Source organism: Pyrus communis, chromosome 6, assembly GCF_041283825.1.
Source record: "Pyrus communis isolate YQ-2024b chromosome 6, ASM4128382v1, whole genome shotgun sequence".
Classification (NCBI taxonomy): Eukaryota; Viridiplantae; Streptophyta; class Magnoliopsida; order Rosales; family Rosaceae; genus Pyrus; species Pyrus communis.
Window position 1 is genome coordinate 22,203,270 of NC_142570.1, and position 20,107 is coordinate 22,223,376.

The window sequence follows — 20,107 nt, forward strand, 5'->3', positions numbered from 1 at the left end:
GAGACTTTTCCTCTCTGTCTCAAATTTGAAGCTCAACTTCGGCCAGTCACTAGCCCACCACCACACTATACTATTACTCCCGTCTCCGACTATGGAGCCTTCCTTCACCACATAGAGCCACCGCGCTCTCTCTCTCTCTCTCTCTCTCTCTCTCAGGATTCTCTCTATCAGACACTCAAAGTCTGAGAGTCTTCTTCATCCAGTGCATTGTGCACCGATTCTCCCCCAAATCAGGTAATTTTTGGAATTAATTTAGGGTTTGAAATTTAATTTAGGGTTCGAATTCTAGATTGGGGTTTGTGAAATTTGTTCATGTTTTGGATTGGATGTTCATGAAATTTAATTTCTATATTTATGTTTACCATTACGTTAGGGTTTATGAAATTTAATCTCGATTTGTCCCAAAATTCCAAAAATATTTTGAAATTCCCGAAATTTGGGATTCCTGAACATTTGGTTTAGGATTGATCTGTAAATTTCCGTCTCGAAAAATTTCGATTTGGGATTCGAGATACAAGTTTTGGTTCGATATCCCATACCGAACCAACCCTACTTTAATCTCGAGCAATAGGTTTGTCAAGTTTTTTACTTTGTGATGACCATCTTGTCATTTTCTCTGGATGTCAATAAAGTATTTTGTATAAATAATTAAATCTATATGACTAAAGAAAGGACAAAAAATGATTTCTTGGCAAACAAACCAAAAAAGTGACGAGGGCCAAGGCAGAAAATCAAATGGCATGAAAAAAAAAAAAAAAAAAAGCAATAATACTTGAAAAAATTATATGACAAGAAAGACAGAAAGAATTTATAACTAACATTAATACAAATTCCATTGTATTTTGATAAACAAGATATCGTAAATTACTATAAACCATGGCGAAGAGACTCTAACTTCCTTGTTTTACTTGCTTAACTCATGCTTACCATATAAATTAGGTCGTTTACAATTATACAACTAATTTTCGTGAATAGGTATTGTTATTAACATCACAATAAAAATATGAGAAATGGTAAAGGGTTTCTCTAAAAAATGGGTCTCTTTATGAAGCGGCAGTTCAGGATTTGAATCTTGGATGGCCTCAGTGTAAAATGTCCATGTTTTAGAGTGTGCAAAAAAAAAATTTAGTTTATTCACTGAGGCAATTCGTCGAACACTTGATAAGTGATATCAAGAGAATTTTGTAGAGTGTTGTTCACGCAATCTGTTGCGATATACTTAGCAGTTATTACATCAAACACTTAGTAGATGCAAAGGGACTTGTACAAAACATTCAAATGATTTTCGGAAGACCTTCACATATATATTTTCTGAACTCGAGGATGGTCCTTGGACCACCTAGGTTCCAGTTTTCATCAGTCTGTGTTTTCATGAACTTTCTGTCACCTCACAACTTACGTTAATTTTCATGTCAATAATATAAATATTATGTTAAAAATATAAAATACCAAAAAGTCTATAAAGAGCCACATTCGAGAAAGTTCATTTACCATTTCTTTCAAAATATGGAACCAAGAGGGTGGTAGGTTCATGATTCATGGGATTTGGAGAAAAAATCTCATGAAACACAATAAAAACAAACGATAAAATACAAAATAAAATAAAACAAAAAGGTGAAGAGGGTTTTTCACATGGGAAGGAGGAATAATACACGTGCCCGACGAAATAAATCAAATCAACAAAGAAACGTGCTTTTACGACACGCATCAAGCAAAACGTGTTTTTAATAATTTAATAATATCGTAATTTATTGAAGAAATTGTGTATAATTATTGTATTGATGATCTGGTTCTGGTGGGGGAATTTTGAAAACTTGAACATAAAGACGAAAGTGGCGACTCAATCAGGGGCCAGGATTCAATCTCGTGACGCAAACGCGTTCCCACTCATTTGTTTTTGTATTATATTCTGTCATTCAGTCTTTATCTGCTCTGCTATTCATCTTAATTAAGTGCAAACTTGAGCTTCGTACGGATCGGCGATTTTTTGGATGGTGGGCCGCGATTTTTTGGATTTTCGCTGCTGATGGAGAAATTTTTCAATGTTCTTAAAATATGAAACTATAGAAAATTATTTTTTTTCAAGTGTTGCTCTAACAGTGATATATATTGGTATATTGAAAAATTTCTCTTTCTTATGAATGGAGGCATAATTTTTTGGATTTTCGCTGCTGCTGATGAAGAAATTTTCTTGTGTTCTTAGAACACGAGATAATAGAAAACTATATTTTTTTAAGTGTCGTTTGAGTAGTGATATATGGTATATACTACTAGTTATGTTGGTATGTTAACGACTTATTTGGATGTATTTTTAAAATAACTGAAGGTGTTTTTGGTGAAAATGTTTTTAGAACAAATCGTTAGGAAAAATGCAAGTAAATCGTGAAAAAACACTTAAAGTGCTTTTGGAACTCAAAATTTTTTTGCTTTAAAAACGTTTTTAGTCATTTTAAAAGGACATCCAAACAAACACTAAAAAATCTCTCTTCTTGACCGCGATCTAGCATCTCTGAAGCAGATGATTTCGATGGATATACTGAACATGATCTTCGAGTACGTGTGGACCGGATTAAACACCTGAAAAATGAGAGGCATGATTGTCGTATTTTCACTTTTGCATTTGTAATTTGGCAATTTAGCCCATGTCACATGCAACATGATTCTCGTTTATTCACTTTTCATTTAAAATTTGGCAATTTAGCCCATGTGAAATGCAACAAGTTATCTTTTATTTTTGAAGGTTGGTTTTTTTTTTCTTAGCATAAATAAGAAATTGACTACAATACCGATATATATTTAATATTTAAAGTAATTACACATTTAAATTTATTTTCCATATTAATTTTTTATACACGTTAGAAAAAGTGGGCCTCTTATTTGTCACTATGTCCATATAATGGAACAATTCAATAAATTTTCTAATAATTGTATAATATTGGTACGAAATCTGAGTTGAAATTAAAAAGAAAAAAAACGTTGTATAAATTTACAATTGTATCCAAACTTAAGAGTGCAACATATATTTCAACCTAAAAAGATTGGAGTGCATTATCAAAAAATTCCAACTAATTGTTCGTTTAGTTTTTGGGAAGTTATTTTAGTTTGGGTTGGTAGACCTCGAAACTTGAGAGTCTGGTGGCTTGAACCCGATCCTTGGCTGAAGTCAAGAGTTGAGAGGCCATGTCTAAGAAAAAAAATAATCATTAACTCCAGTTATGTGGAGCACTTTGGTGCCTATTTATAAGAATAATGGCATCATACAAAATTGCATGAACTACATAGGTAAGTTATTGATCACACAATGAAACTTTGGGACAGAGTAATTGAGCATAGAATGAGGCAAGAGACATGAGTCTTAGAGAATCACTCGGGAACATGTCAAGATGCTCGACAATGGAGGCAATCCATCTTTTACAAAGATTGATGAAATGATATAAAGATATGACAAAGGATTTGCACATGGTTTGTATAAATTGGAAAGAAAAAAAAACATATGATAGGGTCTCGAAAGAAATTCTTTAGAGGATTCAAGAGAAGAAAAGAGTACGACTAGCATATATCCAAGCAATAAGGGATATTATGATGGAGCAATGACTGCAGTAAGAACTCATGAAAGACAAACAGAAAGCTTTTCCATAACTATAGGGTTACACCAAGGCTCAACTTGAAGTCCTTACTTCTTTTTGCATTGGTAATAGACGAGTAACGGCATATATTCAAGATGATATTTCTTGGTGTATTCTTTTCACAAATGATATAGTGCTAATATATGAAACGTAGAAGTGAGTAAATGTGAAGCTTAACCTTTGGCGGGAAGTGTTGGAAGCTAATGATCTTCGCCTAAGTAGGTCAAAGACATAGTGTATTGCTTGCAAGTTCATGGGAATTGGGCAAAAATAAGATATTGTAACGTCCCAAAATTTCTAATTCGGAAGCTAATTACTATGGTTGGCTTGAAATTTATCATGGTTAATCAATATAATATTAGCCACCATAAATTAAATTCGATCATATTATGGCTGCATCTAAGCTCCTCGTTAGATTGCCTACGTATCCTACGAAGGGATCAAGCCATTCGTAGTTCAAAATTCCAATTTCTAATGATCGTAGTGCTCGATAACTCAAGGGGCAGCGCTTAATAACTCAAGGTGTAACGCTCGATGCTGGAGCCTTTCAAGTTCAACGTCATGTGCCTTGTAACTCATCTCATTTATTCTTGATCTAGTGATGTTTTTTGTCATAATAATGTTGAAAGAATGTCTCATTTTATAGTTTATTCTCTTCAACGGATATGCCACCTTACCGACAAATTATTTATTAAGTTCAGCTTTGGAACCAAATTGAATTCGATAATTGCATGTTTGGTAAATCACGATATGTATTTGTAATGTTCTTTTTTTTTAATAAATGAAATATCGTACTTTTTAAAAAACAATCTCATTGATAAATTGCAGCATTATTTCCCCGAATAAGAAGTCAACTAAGTATTCAATTTGTAGACATTGTAGATCTGAATTCATCATCTCATGTTTTGAAGTTATTGATCAAAGATTCTACAGTTATAGTTTTCTTCCCAATATATTCATCCTTTTTTTGGAGTTTTAAGATATACGAAATCTCTGGATTTTCCATTTGTAACTAAATATGCAACCCCACTTTTACTGTCTTGTTTCCATTTGTATTTAGATGCTAATTTTACCAACATTAAGATTGTAATCAATATTTCTAACCCACATTAACACTCAAACAAAGATCTAAACCTTTATTAGTTACCAGAAAACTAGATTATCCCATCCCTACAAAGTGAAAAATGTTGGACTTATTACGCACAAGTAATTATCCATTCTTATGTTTTCCTGAATTGTTGAAATTCATGTCTTTTTTTTTTTAATAATATCATTATATTCTAGGCCAAATTTAATAAATGCAAAGATTCGAATTGCAGTTTGAGTGTGAACATACAAGTAGTTAAATTTTTTTATAAAAAATTATACTACTTATATTATGACACTTGTATACTAAACAATATTCTTCGCCCACTAAAAAATTTATTTATTTACTATACAGATGGTAAAATTTATGTGTTTCTACCCTAGTTCACGGTCACCAGTCAAAGAGTTCATGCTGTGCCACACGTGTACGCGGGCTTTTGGAAGCTGCCGATTAATCGGTAAAAGTCACTTCCTAGAAATTTCGAGTCGGCCGCTCACTCTCCTCTTTTTACTTCTCACTTTCCTCCCCAACTGAAACTCAACTCAAATGCACTCCAAATAAATTCCCTTTACCCATTTGCATACCTCCCCCAACCCAAATCTCTCTCTCTCCTCCTTCTCTCTCTACTTTCTCTCTCTACAACTCCCAACCAATCCTTTAACCCTTCAAACGGTGCGCGTCACATGACGGACTACCGGATACCGCCGACGATGAATCTATGGACGGACGACAACGCGTCCTTAATGGAGGCGTTTATGAGCTCATCCGATATGGCGTCGTTTTGGGCACCGCCGCCGGCCCAGCCCACACCTCAACCCGCTCACGCTCCGCTCCAGCCGCAATCCTCGGCGTCCACCTCAGACTACCCCAAGGCCCCTGTCTCCGCCCAATTCCAGCCGTCCGCCACCCCCTTCAATCAGGAGACCCTCATGCAGCGCCTCCAGGCCCTGATCGAAGGCGCGCGCGAGAGCTGGACCTACGCCATCTTCTGGCAGTCTTCCTACGACTACTCCGGCGCCAGCGCCGGCGCCGTTCTTGGATGGGGCGAAGGATTTTATAAAGACGAGCGGGACAAGGTTAAGGCCAAGGCGAAAACGACGACGTCCGCCGCCGAACAAGAGTACCGCAAGAAAGTCCTCCGAGACCTGAATTCCTTGATTTCCGGCGCCGACACGTCAGCAGACGACGCCGTCGTTGATCAGGAAGTGACCGATACTGAGTGGTTCTTTCTGGTGTCCATGACTCAGTCGTTCGTCAACGGCAGCGGGATCCCGGGTCAGGCCTTCTTTCACTCCACCCCGGTCTGGGTTGCTGGACCGGACCGGCTGGCGGCCTCGGCGTGCGAGAGGGCGCGTCAGGGTCAGGTGTTTGGGCTGCAGACTATGGTTTGTGTTCCGACGGCGAATGGGGTTGTGGAGTTGGGCTCGACCGAGCTCATCTACCAGACCTCCGATCTGATGAACAGGGTCAGGTTTTTGTTCAATTTCAACAATTTGGAGGTCGGTTCTTGGCCCATGGCTGCCGCCGCCGATCAGGGCGAGAACGACCCTTCGCTCTGGCTCAACGACCCGTCGACCACCACCGTGGAAGTGAAGGACCCGGTGAATGCTTCGGCACCCACCAGCACCAGCAACCAGCCCATTTCAAAGCCGATTCAGTTCGACAACCACCCGAGCTCCAGTAGCTTATCCGAGAACCCAAGCCCGGTTCAAGTACCACAATTACAGCAGCAAGTACAACAACAGCAGACGCAGAGCTTCTTCCCCAGGGAGCTCAATTTCTCCGACTACAACGGATATGACAGGAGCAGCGTGAAGAATTCGAATTCCAATTCGCATTCGTTGAAGCCCGAATCGGGCGAGATTTTGAATTTCGGGGAGAGCAAGAGGAGCTCTTACAGCGCCAACGGGAAATTGTTCTCGGGGCATTCCCAAATCGCCGCCGCTGAGGATAACAACAGCAAAAAGAAGAGGTCCCCGCCGTCGCTGGGTAGCAACGAGGAGGGGATATTGTCCTTTAGTTCGGGAGTGGTTTTGCCGTCCAGCGGTGTGGCGAAATCCAGCGGCGGTGCCGATTCAGACCATTCGGACCTCGAAGCGTCGGTGGTTCGGGAGGCGGATAGTAGCCGAGTTGTTGACCCCGAAAAACGACCCAGAAAACGGGGACGGAAACCGGCGAATGGGAGAGAAGAGCCACTGAATCACGTGGAAGCAGAGCGGCAAAGAAGAGAGAAGCTTAACCAGAGATTCTACGCGCTCCGAGCAGTAGTCCCAAACGTTTCGAAAATGGACAAAGCGTCGCTGCTCGGAGACGCCATATCCTACATCAACGAGCTCAAGTTGAAGCTGCAGATGGTAGAGACGGATAAAGAGGAGTTGCAGAAGCAATTGGAGTCGATGAACAAGGACTTTCCCAGCAAAGATTCGAGGTCTTCGGGTTCGACCATGTCAGAGCACGAAATGAAAGGGTCTAGCAGTAAATTGCTAGACATGGACATTGACGTGAAGATAATCGGAAGGGACGCCATGATTCGAATTCAGTGTTGCAAGAAGAACCACCCGGCCGCGAGGCTAATGGCGGCTCTCAAGGAGCTCGACTTGGAAGTACACCACGCCAGCGTTTCTGTAGTCAACGATTTGATGATCCAACAAGCCACCGTGAAAGTGGGTAGCCGGATTTACACGCAGGAACAGCTCCGGTTAGCTCTACATTCCAAAGTTGGCGATGCCCGCCAGATTTGACAGTCCATCCGGTGACATTATCCAATCCAACCCAATCCGATCCGATCCAATTGGTGGTTTAGAGCGATGGGACATTTTAAGGCTCCCAGAAAGCAGAGAGCTCTGCTCTGTAGCCTGCAATATAGTTATTCTACGACGTTGTACGTCCCTCGGGTGGCTGTTGCTTCATCGTAATTGGTTCTACTAGTATAGAATTGAGGAGTTTAAGGTTGTTTGGATTTGAGGAGCCGAAACCACTCCAACAATTTTTCTGTCTTTTTTTTTTTCTTCTTTTCGGGATGTGTATATGTAAATTGGAAGCTCTCAAGTATGTATTATTTGGGAATGTAGCAAGCATTGTGTTTCAGAACGGAGACTCTGCCTCGGGAGTTTTTTGCTTAATCTAATAAGTTGGATTTTCTGCACAAGTTAAGTTGCTACTTTTTCAACTTGTTTTCGTTTTTCTTTCGTTGTTCGAGCGGTTTTCTAATCGAATTTAAATTACCACGAAGGGAGTCTGAGACTAGCCAATTTGTCTTTTTTTTTTTTTAACAAGATTATCTATATTAAAGGAATTGAACTTAAAACTTCTTATTTACAAGCAAAAACGTAGAAAAAGAAAAAAAATAGTTTAAATATCATAACTCCACTTTAATTAACATTAAGGTCTTTTGTAAAACTTCACACCTCACGGATTGAAGAGCATGGATGTTGGTGGAAGTGGGCCTTCGGCTCTCTCTAAAAACTCTACCAGAACAATATGGATGTTGTTGAAAGTGTGATTTCAACCGTTTCTGTGATAATTCTACAATACTACTTGACCGTATAGTACTAAGTAACGTAGCCAATTTGTTTTTGGCATGTCGTTTTAGTTCAATGAATTGAGCATGTTATATTTGGATGTGAAATGGCTTGTTTTACTCGGAAGATTCACCGATAAGCATGTGAGTCTACTTTTGATGCGGAAAATGCACCCACACTTACGGACGAAAAAAGGGTCCGCCATGGGGTGAAATTCCTTGCCTTATTTGGTAATTACAATTCAGTGAAGTGTAAATGCAGCAGCAGTTGCCTCACTGGAAATGGCAGTGAACATCGACAAAACACCAAAAAAGGTTATTTAATAACATGATGTATTTACATGTGGGGAGAATGAATCGGTAACAAAATTTAAATCTAAGCATTATTATTTACTAGTAAAGAGGAATATCACTATAATACTAAGTGGCCTAAAAAATTTGATTTTCTTAGTTTGTCCATTTTTTTTTCCCTCTTTATTTGTTTTGAATACAAAAGTTGTTGTGTATCTGGAGTCATTAATAAATAAATGAGACACTAGTAGGAAATCTACTAATGGTGGTACAGAGGCGGAGATGATGATAGATGATGGTGGTGGTAGCGGCAATGCGTTGATAATGATGGAAGCGGTGATGATTATAGTGGGTGGCAGTCGTGATGATGAGTGGCGGCGGTGGCGGCGGTGATGATGGTGAGTGGAGTTGGAGGCGGTGATGGTGATAATGATGTGGTGGTGTCGGCAATGGTGAATGGGAGTGGTATTGATGTGTTGAATTTTTTTTTGTTTGGTTTTAAACTCTCACTCTTAGAAATTTGAAAATAACAACTATTTACTTGGAATTTAAATGTGGGATCAGAGGTCTCGAATTCCAAGTTTTTGCCACACAAAAATTCTAAATTTATATGTTTATGAATCCAAACAAAGAAATTGATGCATATTAATTTGCATAAAAAGGGCTTGCAAGACATTTATGTTTATGTTTAGCGGGTGCTATTCAAACACCTGTTTTTACCTTCCACACACTTCATATTAATTTTTGTCTTCTAAACCTCTCCAAATTCATTCAGTCTGACGGTGGATGGCGCCACCCCTTTGTTTTTTTTTTTTTTTTTTTTTTCTTCACTGCTGCAAATATTCTACTTTCCGGGTATTGGGAGGACCCTTCCTAGGGCTGTTCCTGCCTGGTTTTCCTTTGGTTTTGAATCTTAATGGGCAGTGCTCTTCTCTGTAGAGTCTGAGTCTGCACCCAAAACCAAAACGAGGGGTATAAAACGGGCTGGCTTGCAAGACATTCATTCTTCCTGTCATGCACTTGCTTAAATGTGGAATTGCCTTTAAATCTCGTTGCTGTATGGCCCAGAAAGTAACCCTTGCTGCCTTCCATCCCTCAAAATTTCAAGCAATTTATCTTTATCTATATCAACCAAAGTTCAGTCTTTTTCTTGTAATAAAAACAGCAAACATAGTGTGGAAGACTCGCAACTTTGTAGCTTGAAACTCACCATTTAAGCGTATTTTGTTTTACCTGCATGCGTAAATTGGAAGCTCTCAAGTATGTATTATTTGGGAATGTAGCAAGCATTGTGTTTCATAACGGAGATTCTGCCTCGGGAGTTTTTTGCTTTATCTAATAAATTGAATTTTCTGCACGAGTTAAGTTGCTACTTGTTCAAGTTGTTTTCGTTTTCCTTTGGTTGTTCGAGCGATTTTCTAATCTAAAATTTGACGGGGGGAGTTTGAGACCAGTCAATTTGTCTTTTCTTTTTTTAACAAACGATTATTTGTATTAAAGGAATCGAATTTAAGACTTCTCACTTACAATTAGTAAAGAGGAATATCTGTTAAATCCTACATTGGCCGTAAAAAAAGAAAAGTAATAGTTTAAATATCTTAACTCTACTCTAATTAACACTGAAGACAATATAAATATAGTTGGAAATGAACTTTCATCTCTCTAATAATTCTACAATATCACTAGACTGTAGAGTGCTAAGTGACGTAGCCAATTTGTTTTTGGCATGTCGTCTTAGTTCAATGAATCGAGCATGTTCTATTTGGATGCGAAATGGTTTGTTTTACTTGGAAGATTCACAGTTAAGCATGTGAGTCTACTTTTGATGCGGAAAATGCACCCACACTTATGGACGAAAAAGAGTCTGTCGTGGGGTGAAATTCATTGCCTTATCTGGTAATTACCATTCTGAAAAGTGTAAATGCAGCAGCAGTTGCATCACTGGAAAAAGCAGTGAACATCAACAGAACACCAAAAAAAGTTTCTTTAATAACATGATGTATTTACATGTGGGAGGATGAATTGGTAACAAAATTCAAATCTAAGTACTGTTACTTACTAATAATGAGAATTATCATTATACCGTAATATTAAGTGGTGTACAATTTTGGTTTTCAAAGTTTGTCCTTTTTTTTATTTTTATTTTATTTATCTCTTTATATGTTTGACTTGGTATACTAATGTAAACATTTCTTTTACACTGTGCTTGAATGAGGAAAATTAAGATTACTAAGAAATTTCAAAATGGTGAAACTTTATCTTTTACAATTTGAATACAAAAGTTGTTATGTATCTAGAGTCATTAATAATAAACGAGACAGTAGTAGGAAATCTGCTAATGGTGTTGTAGAGGCGGAGATGATGATGGGTGAATTGGTGATGGTGGTGGTAGCAGCAATGCGTTGATAATGATGGAAGCGGCATCGAAGATTACAGTGGATGGCAGTCGTGATGATAAGTGGCGGTGGTGGCGTCAGTGATTATGGTGTGTAGAGTTGGGAGTGGTGGCGCTGGTGATGATGAGAAGTGGAGTTGGCGGCGGTGATGGTGATAATGATGTGGTGGTGTCGGCAACGGTGAACGGGAGTGGCATTGGTGTGCTGAATTTTTTTGTTTGTTTTTAAACTCTCACTCTTAGAAATTTGAAAATAATAACTATTTACCTGAAATTTAAGCGTGGGATCAGAGGTCCCAAATTCTAAGTTTTTTGCACACAAAAATTCTAAATTTCTAAGTTTATCAATCCAAACAAAGAAATTGGTGTATGTTAATTTGCATAAAAAGGGCTTGCAAAACATTTATGTTTCAGTTTAGGTGATGCTATTCACACTCATTTTTACCTTCCACACACTTCCTATTAATTTTTGTCCTCTAATCCTCTCCAATTCATTCAATCGATCGATAGTGTCACCATTTTGTGGTACAAATGTTCTAGTTTCCGAGTATTGGCAAGACCCTTCCAGGGCTGTTCCCGCCTGGTTTTCCTTTGCTTTTGAATCTTGATGGGCAGTGCGGGTACAAAAAGGGCCCAGAAAGTAACCCTTGCTGCCTTCCATCCCTCAATTTCAAGCATTTGTCCTTATCTATATCAACCAACGTTCAATCTTTTTCTTGTAATAAAAACAGCAAACATGGTTTTGAAGACTCGCAAAACTCACCATTTTGTGTGGTGCCTTTAGCATCATGTAAAACATCAGTCGGGCGGCTTTGGAGTTTGTACCACCTTCCCGATAAGTGGCAGAGAAAATAAATTCATTAAGAGACAAGGAAAAGTATGATGGTTATCGTATTACAAAAGTGTCCTAAAGCAAATAATAAAATGATGTTTTACGAACAATTTCATATGTTAAATTTATTGAGTTTGATCAAGAACAAAGATTATTGTTTACAACTCTCACTATTAGGTATACACTTAAATAATAAGTTCAAGAAATATGTAATACAGGGAATGTAACCTAAAAAAGTTAAATTCATGAGAACTTTCTTGGGAGAGGAATTGGTCTTGAGTCACCGACACCAATGCAAGTATGTAGGTGCTCAATAGAGAGTGGGTTAACTAAATGTGATCAAAGAGTTCTCATGCACATCTTACATGAGAACTCCTAGTTGGTATAGTGCAAATAATCTTTTGGCTTGAAACACCACAGTTATAGTACGTTTTTTATTCATTTAACAATGCAACAAAGATCATGCTCCACTTATGACATGTTCCATGTATTGTTGAGAACATTGACCTATCCACAGAGACATGCAAGTGTGCAATAATGGATCTCTAACCTTCAACCATAGAAGGAGAAGACTCTGTAATGTGATTCAGGAGTCTTTTGTCAAAGCACATGAATGTGATTTAGGAAATATGTTCTAAATCACATTTACAAGAATCACGTGGATAAGAGAATTACATTGGATGGCAAGCAAGAATAACTATCAACAAAACTATTTAATCAAGAGTATTGATTTAGAGAAAAACTGTGTTGCATTGCAATTCCAACTAAATAGGTTCTCTGCCTCTTCTAGTTAGCTAGGGTAGCTATGACACGCAACTAAGTCTTAATCATAACTTGTAGAAGCTTTGAGGATTAACTATCATTAATCACCCTTATTTAAAAATAAAAAAAAATAAAAGAACGATTTAACTAATAATCGATTAGTAAGAGTTCTAATAACCAACTGCCTTACTAATTAGAACCTTATGAATCGTACACCGCAAGTAAGGTAGAGATTGAAGAAACTTCACAGAAATAATTTCTTGTTTAATGTTAGGATTGATTAGTAAGTTAATTAATCAAACAAATAAGTTCAAATTGGATTTTTAAAAAGTTTTGGGTTTCATGACCCAATGGGCTAGTAGTTTTCACTTAATTGCAGGGACTATATAGGAGGAGTTGTAGCCTTCATTAGGGCTTTGTTTTGGTGAAATAGAAGCACCAGTCTAGCTTCCCTCTACGGGGCCATTCACTTAGGGAGGATTTTGCTAGCACCAGATCCTTCCCAACTCGCTCGTCTACTCTTCACATGTTTTTTGGTGACTTAGAGGTCCCATTCTTTTCGAACTAGGAGATCCAATTCAAATCAAGCAAAAGAAGTAAGGATTGAAGGCCCTCACATACTCGTAGATTTGATATCAACAATAAAGAATAAATAGATGTGTTTTTAATATTTTAAGCTCAACCATGGTCACTGCCCTTCTCATTAGAAATTTGAATCCCTTTAGGCCTCGAAATGCACCAACCCAAATGTGTCAAGAATTTCTCAAAGTTTTTCCATTCATCAAACCGTCGAGTTAGTTTATTGGGCCTTGACCAATTGCGTTTGGCCCAAGTCCCATGCAAAATTGGGACATCATATGATATATCTCCCATTATTTTATAAATTTTTTGTCTCTCATCTTCAACCCTCTATGGTCTTAATTATTTGGAGTTCGCAAATATTTGGCAATTTGGTAAAACATTATTGCTACTCTTTTTTTTTTTTTTTTTTTTTTTTTTTCTGTTGTTTGAATTGGGTTGTGGTTATATACAGAGAAAATCTTAGTATTTTGCAAGGTTTTAAAAAACACTAGGAGTAAGTCAGGTAACGAGCTCGGGCCTAGCGCCTAGTTGGCTAGGCAAGGTCTAGGCAGGCACCTAGGCGGATTTAATTAAATCTATTATATTTCGTGTAAATAAATGTCTATTTATACTTAAAATATATATAATTTCATCATAAACTACAAAATAGAATAACATATATGTTATGAGCTATTGGAACATAATGAAAACATGGGAAACAAGCATATAATGTGTGTTCATTTAAGTATTCAACAAGTCTCTTACAATTTATTGGAAAAATAAAATGCAAAATGAAAGTTATTTATTTTCTGTCTAAGTGAGTCGTAACCTAGGTGGGTCTTGGCATGCTAGGCGGGTGTCTCAGTAGGTCTAGGCACCATTTCTTAATTTTCAAATACCTAGGCATTAATCGGGACGGTGACCAGCTGCCTAGCGCCGAGCGCCTATGCGAGGATTTTTAGAACAGTGGTATTTTGCACCTCATTCTTCGTGTCAATAACAGATAAAACTATTGACCAAAAGAATAAAATATAAGCAAATAAACCTAATTAACTTCTACCATACCATTGTATGTAGTCCAATATCCTAGTGTACAGGGTGTTAAGTTTTTACTCATTGCGTTCCATGTCTGAAACTTCTCTCTAAATTATTGTGAATTGTAATAGTTTTGAACTATCACCCTTCCTTTTAATAATAATATGTAAAAAGGAAAAAAGAAAAGGAAAAAAAAAAAAAACTATGCTATATCATGCATGAAAATCAGACCAATTGGATAAGGTTGACATTGGCAATTTGTTGGCCCAAATTAGAACTGGTTAAGCTGTGTTTCCGGCTGGCAATACCCTAATCCCAATACCAAAGTAACAAAAATAACATTTGGTTGTTCTTTTTCCAACCACAATGAGTTTGCCTCCAGAAAAACTAACTCCCAGAAAACATTGTATATCTTAATCTCTTTGTCTCTCGTCTCCCTAATCGATCACTAACATGTTGTGATGGTAGAACCCTTCGTATCTCCATCCCCACCTATTCTGCCTCATATGCAAGCTTAGCCTGAAGGCTGTAGGGTTTCACATATATATATATATATATACATATATACATATATATACACTGTAAAACCATGAGCCTTAATTGCCTATCATGCCAGGTCAGGCAGAGAACAAGCTCCTCCGGTGACAGGGATCATGCGAGCAAGGAGAAAGCTTATCGGAAACTCTGTTGCGTAAACATCAATATCGACAGAAGCTGGTCCGGGAACTTAACTTCGCCACCTTACGAGCAGATTGAAAACTCATCTATCTTCGTGCTGGAGAAGAAGAAGGGGAAGAAGGGGCCCGGTCATCGCCGACTTATGACTACGGGCGGAGTTGCATATGAAGGGAGCACTGAACCGCGCCTGGTCAGGAGCTCCGGAATGAGAAGGGATTGGAGCTTTGAGAATTTGTCGCTCCTCAGAAATGAGAAGAAAGGGAGAAACTCATAAATTATAATTCGCATTAGTTAATTTTTTAATATTCATTGTGTTATTTGTTTATTTATTTTCTGAGTTGTGTTTTTATCTTCTAATTCCTCATTCAAATGTACATGTTGGTTATTCCTATATATTCTAATTAAAAAGGAGAAAAGCAAAGTGAGGATCAATTTCTTTCGGGGTAGGGTTCGTATTCATACATTTCTGTGTGAGTTTGAGACATTGCCCCAAGTGGTCAGAAACGTAAGAAAATGAGTTAGGATTTTGGAAATAGGGTTCTATCCGTACCGACGTAACAAAGAAATAAAAAGAATAACGTAATGACAGCACTAGTTAATGAATACGATTCTCTCATCTGTATTTCCTGCTTGTTTTATTCACTGTTGATTTATTAAACCATATGACAAGAAACAAGATGGGGAGTGTAAGGCGATAAAGGTAAAGAAGAAAACATTTCTTTTGAGAAAGCAAGCTACTTCTAACAGTGTTATTATTATTGTTAATTCTGCCTTGTAAATAGGCATGTCTGGTGGACTGATTGAAATAGGCTGGTGACCATTTAAATGGAAAAGTCCAATATTTTGTTTATTATGCCGAAAGATGTGAAATGGATAGAACTAGACATGAAGAGTTATAAATTCACAGTAAGTTATCTAACTTATTCTTATGGACGGTTTACAAGTCCTATCATCCCTGCCAATCTAATCATATTCTTAAAGCCCAATCTCATCCAGCTCACCAATCGGACCAATAAAATTTTGTAACCCGTCGCCGTAACCACTAAACCATTATCACCTTTTAAGTTGTTCTAAACTTTCAAAATATTTTGGAAAGCTACTACTACTGCATAACACCATTTCTCCGAATCAATGCTGCTTCTGTCAATTGAACCCGTTGCTAGAAGCATTTGATTCGAGAGGAATCATGGACGAATGTTGATTTAGATTCGATACAGGATCGACAACAATTCAAATAGATCTTTTCTTTTAGGATTGAAAACAGACACTCTAGCGACTCCGCCAGCGAACCATCAACATGCACATATGCACAGACGATTCACATGAAACAAATTTAGATGCAATTCAAGATACATGACGTTTTGAAGAAGCGAACATTCATTCAATCCTCACAGACGAAACATTTGGAAAAAATCTGTACGTACTTCATGACCAGTAACCATACATTACGACGAGTTTGACAACTTACCTGGTTTTCTAACTAAATAGGTAACAAGGTTCAAGACTCTTTCTCCGTCATTGCTAGCTTCCGCATATGCAACTCAGTAATCAACTAACTTAGACTCTACGCTTCCTGTTTCCTCGTCCCTTTTATGCCAGTAATCAACTTACCTGAAGATTCCGACATGAAACCCGCTAAGTACCATACCATACAATTGGAATAGTTAGGACTCCTCTGCCATCTGCTTTAGATTTTCTTTTTTCTTGCATCGGCTTTCCAATCTCTTCGACCAAAGTTAGATACATGCATTTCGCGGTTACTCTGGTTCACAGTTATCTCAGACAGGGATTCAAAATCTAATTGTGGCTCTGCCTTAGGTCCAGACAAGAACGCACTTTGACCCTCACTGGTTGACGTAAGAGTAGGGGCAGCATAACCATTAGGGGTAATTTCAGGGGCCTTAGAAACATGAGCCCTCCTTGCATCCTTTTTCCAATCTCGTTTACAGTACACACGGGGTGTGTAAATGAACTCATTTCGTTGCACTTCTACTTCTGCTGCAGTTGGTTGCTTTATGATGCTAGACTTCTTCAAATCTGCTTCAAGACGCTTACGGGCTCTATATCTACGTTGTCGTTCTCTGTTCTTCATGCGACGAGTCTGAACATCATTACGATTTCTGGTGCGCTCTCTTTGATCAATAGGCTTCATTATAAAACTATCTTCTGTTCGCACAACATTCATATCTTTGCCTGTCTCACATTCAGACCAAGTCTGGTAATAAAGCATGAACAAACAAAATAGAGGAATGAAAACAACACACACAAACAATGTTTCCCTACTTCACAGTAAACTTACCGCTAAAGTTTGCTTGCAGCTAAAAGTTGACAACTCAATTCAATTACGAAACCCCTTGTAATGTTGGATGGGGGAACATGACTTGCTCCATCTATAATCCCAACAATGCATCGCTTTAAGTGGTCTGACAAAAATTTGACAAAAATAGGTCTAGCAGAAAGAATAATATGGAAAATGAACAATTAATGCACATGCTTAACAAACCAATAGAGAGAACATGATTAGGTATTCATTTGATCGAAAGTACCAGCCAAGCATACTTTTCCCTTAGACATCACATTTGTGAGACATACATACGCGGTTTTGTATGATTGAGGATCATGCAAGTTTCAATTTACATCAAGGGCAAAAAATAAAATCCAAAAAAAGGGCATCTCAAAATTTGCTTTAGACCCTCAAAGAAAAATGCATTTAACATGTGTGGTTTCCTATTGTCGAGGACCATGCACGTTGTTAAATCCCCTGTTGTTAAAAGGTATTATCATTCAACAATGTGCATCACTTTCTGTCTAATAGAGGAGTTTACATGCACTTGTTGTATACATTTTGGCAAATTCTATGCCATTTTGTTAAAAGGTATTATCTTTCAACAATGTGCATCACGTGCTGTCTAATAGAGGAGTTTACATGCACTTGTTGTATACCTTTTGGCAAATTCTATGCCATGCTGCCGCGAGTTATCTTTTGTAAAAAAATATCCAAACCAATAATTCTCCCATATTGAAAGACATGGTTCATACACAATTCCAACTTGATAGTAATACCAAGTATTTTTAATCATCGGGTACATTAAGTAATTATAAATTTATAATAATATTAACGCAAAATCCATTTAACAAATTTTAGTTGGTATCTACTGCAAAAAACAAAATCTTTCTCCCCTACATTGACAGTAACTAACTACACATAGATGCTGACACCAGCAGCATCTGCAATCTTTGGCCAAAGATCATAATACAGCTTCCCAATTGGATCAACAAAAGCAAACAAGATATCTAGAGCCATATCTAGTAAAAAAAAGGATAAATGTTAACAAAAAGCAATATCAAAACCACTTCTCTAGTACATGATTTTGTACTTGCAAACAGTTAGACAAATGACCACAGGTGAGGGGTTTTCTAATAATGTGATGTCCTTCAGTATCCGATTTCTACAAGTTGGTGTCCTTCGCTATCAATTAGTTAGGATCCAAATAAACTGTTTTCTAATAAAGACCAACAAAGTACCACATCAAATTGAATACTTTAACTTGGTGCGATGTAGTTTTACTAAAGCAAATAGAAAAACCAGTAAAATGAACACTTGAGCAGTAAAATGAACTGCTTCTACTACAGAAAGTTTACAGAGCTACTTGGCCACACAAGATACTCCATCTATCTTGTGTTGGAAACCTACGAGAAAATTGTATTTGAAATCAATAACAAAATTCAAAACTTGGTAGTTGCATTCAGTTATCTCATAAAAGAAAATAATCTCGAAAATCGCAAGAATATTAGTTGATCAACATGAGTTTAAAAAGACCTACAAAGCATACTAGATCAATAACAACGTCCATTTTCAGTATTATCCTAGCCCTCCACAATTATATAACATTACTATACTAAGTTACTATCAACTCCTTGTGTCGGCAAAAACTAATCAACTGAATCGCTAATGATCATCCAAACATTGACATCACATGTCTTTCTAATAACAGAATATGACATTATGTGTTTTCAGTTCCATGTTCTATACGTAATCAGTTTCCATAAAATCAAACCCTAAAAGTATAGAACTAAACAAAACATCTTATTGTAAAGGCAGACAACATCAAACCCTAATCAGTTCGGGAGTTATTACCTGAGCTATTTTGGCGAGCTTCAGAGAAACAAATCGACTACAGCCTCCTCGATTGGGGCTTCCAACAACCGCTCAGAATAACGAGAAACAGGCAGGAGACAACCAAGGAGGCAGACGAGATGGAAGCAGACAGAGGAACATATCCCTAATGAAATTCAACTAGCCAAATGGAGTTTCTGAATTCAAATAAACAAACAGGAAGTGAAATTCAAATAACAAATCAAAGCTCTGATAAATAAAAAAAAATAATAATAATAATAATAAAAAAACTCAGTAACCAAATTAAAACACAGAGAAACTTCACAAAATTTAGCAATTGAATTAGGGATTTCCACTGAGATTGGGTAACAATGTGAAGAACCATATGAAAATATGGAAATTTAAACTATAATTTAAAAGAAAAATTCAAATTTGAAACAGTAAATTACTCACCTGAGAGTCGGGAACATCGCTCATGGAGAGAAAGCCCGAAATGAAAACCCTAACCCTATAAAATTACAGGTAGGAAGAACCAGAGGAAAGAATCGGAAACCCTAAGCCTTAGCACGATTGTTGTTGAGGGCGAGGCTATTAGCGGTTTGAACGAGAGGAGACAAAGACAGTCTGAGAATGGCGAGGAGGGGAGGGCCGACGAGATTAATATTGTAACGTGTCTACCAGCGAGCGTTACGGTTGCATAGGTTTGATTTCCATTACTGTTAAATATTGTACTTCTAATCTTATAATCTCGGGTCTCGTTTACAAATATTTTTAAAATCATTGAAAATGTCTTTGAAGAAATATTATAAGTTTTTTTTTTTTTTTAAGAAAACACTTTAACTGATTTTCTATGATTTACTTGCATTTTAATTAAGGAATTGGTTTAAAAAATATTACCATCAAAAGCAACTTCAGTTATTTTAAAAGCACTTTCAAACAATCCTTAATTGATGTCAAATTGTTTGGAAGTGTTTTGAAAATAACTAAAAACATTTCAAATCATTAAAAGTGCTTTTGACAGCGTTTGACATAAAAATTTAAAAGTATTTCTAGGTTGAAAAAAATACTTAACACTTGAAATACTTTCTAGAAGAAGTACCTGATGCACTTCTTCAATTACTTTTCTATAGGATTTGCATTTTATCTTAAAAATTATGATGTACTCCAAATAGAAGGAATAAGGATACTCTCCGAATCGTCTTT

The 20,107-nt window shown here is 37.2% G+C and overlaps 3 protein-coding genes across 16 annotated transcripts; 2 read left to right on the forward strand and 1 right to left on the reverse strand.

The window, feature by feature from the left end:
* The first annotated feature begins 5,039 nt into the window (after positions 1-5,039).
* Positions 5,040-7,861, forward strand: LOC137710487 (transcription factor MYC2). Its single transcript, XM_068449523.2, has one exon. It carries the CDS (start codon positions 5,397-5,399, stop codon positions 7,452-7,454), a length of 2,058 nt encoding a protein of 685 aa, XP_068305624.2. The 5' UTR covers positions 5,040-5,396; the 3' UTR covers positions 7,455-7,861.
* A 6,555-nt stretch (positions 7,862-14,416) lies between these two features.
* On the forward strand, positions 14,417-15,219 carry LOC137711315 (uncharacterized). The gene has a single exon (XM_068450544.2). The coding sequence runs from the start codon at positions 14,699-14,701 to the stop codon at positions 15,059-15,061; it is 363 nt and encodes a 120-aa protein (XP_068306645.2). The 5' UTR covers positions 14,417-14,698; the 3' UTR covers positions 15,062-15,219.
* A 927-nt stretch (positions 15,220-16,146) lies between these two features.
* Positions 16,147-19,623, reverse strand: LOC148696448 (uncharacterized). 14 transcript variants are annotated; one of them, XM_088695993.1, is made up of 4 exons: positions 19,358-19,623; positions 18,926-19,101; positions 17,087-17,177; positions 16,147-16,980 (listed from the first exon to the last, which is right to left on the reverse strand). In XM_088695993.1, the coding sequence occupies exon 4, from the start codon at positions 16,970-16,972 to the stop codon at positions 16,475-16,477; it is 498 nt and encodes a 165-aa protein (XP_088552119.1). In that variant the 5' UTR covers positions 16,973-16,980; positions 17,087-17,177; positions 18,926-19,101; positions 19,358-19,623; the 3' UTR covers positions 16,147-16,474. The 14 variants fall into 14 exon arrangements, with proteins under 14 accessions (XP_088552119.1, XP_088552122.1, XP_088552116.1 ...); XM_088695996.1 differs by having other exon boundaries at positions 16,147-17,002; XM_088695990.1 differs by having other exon boundaries at positions 17,087-17,210.
* Positions 19,624-20,107: the final 484 nt, after the last annotated feature.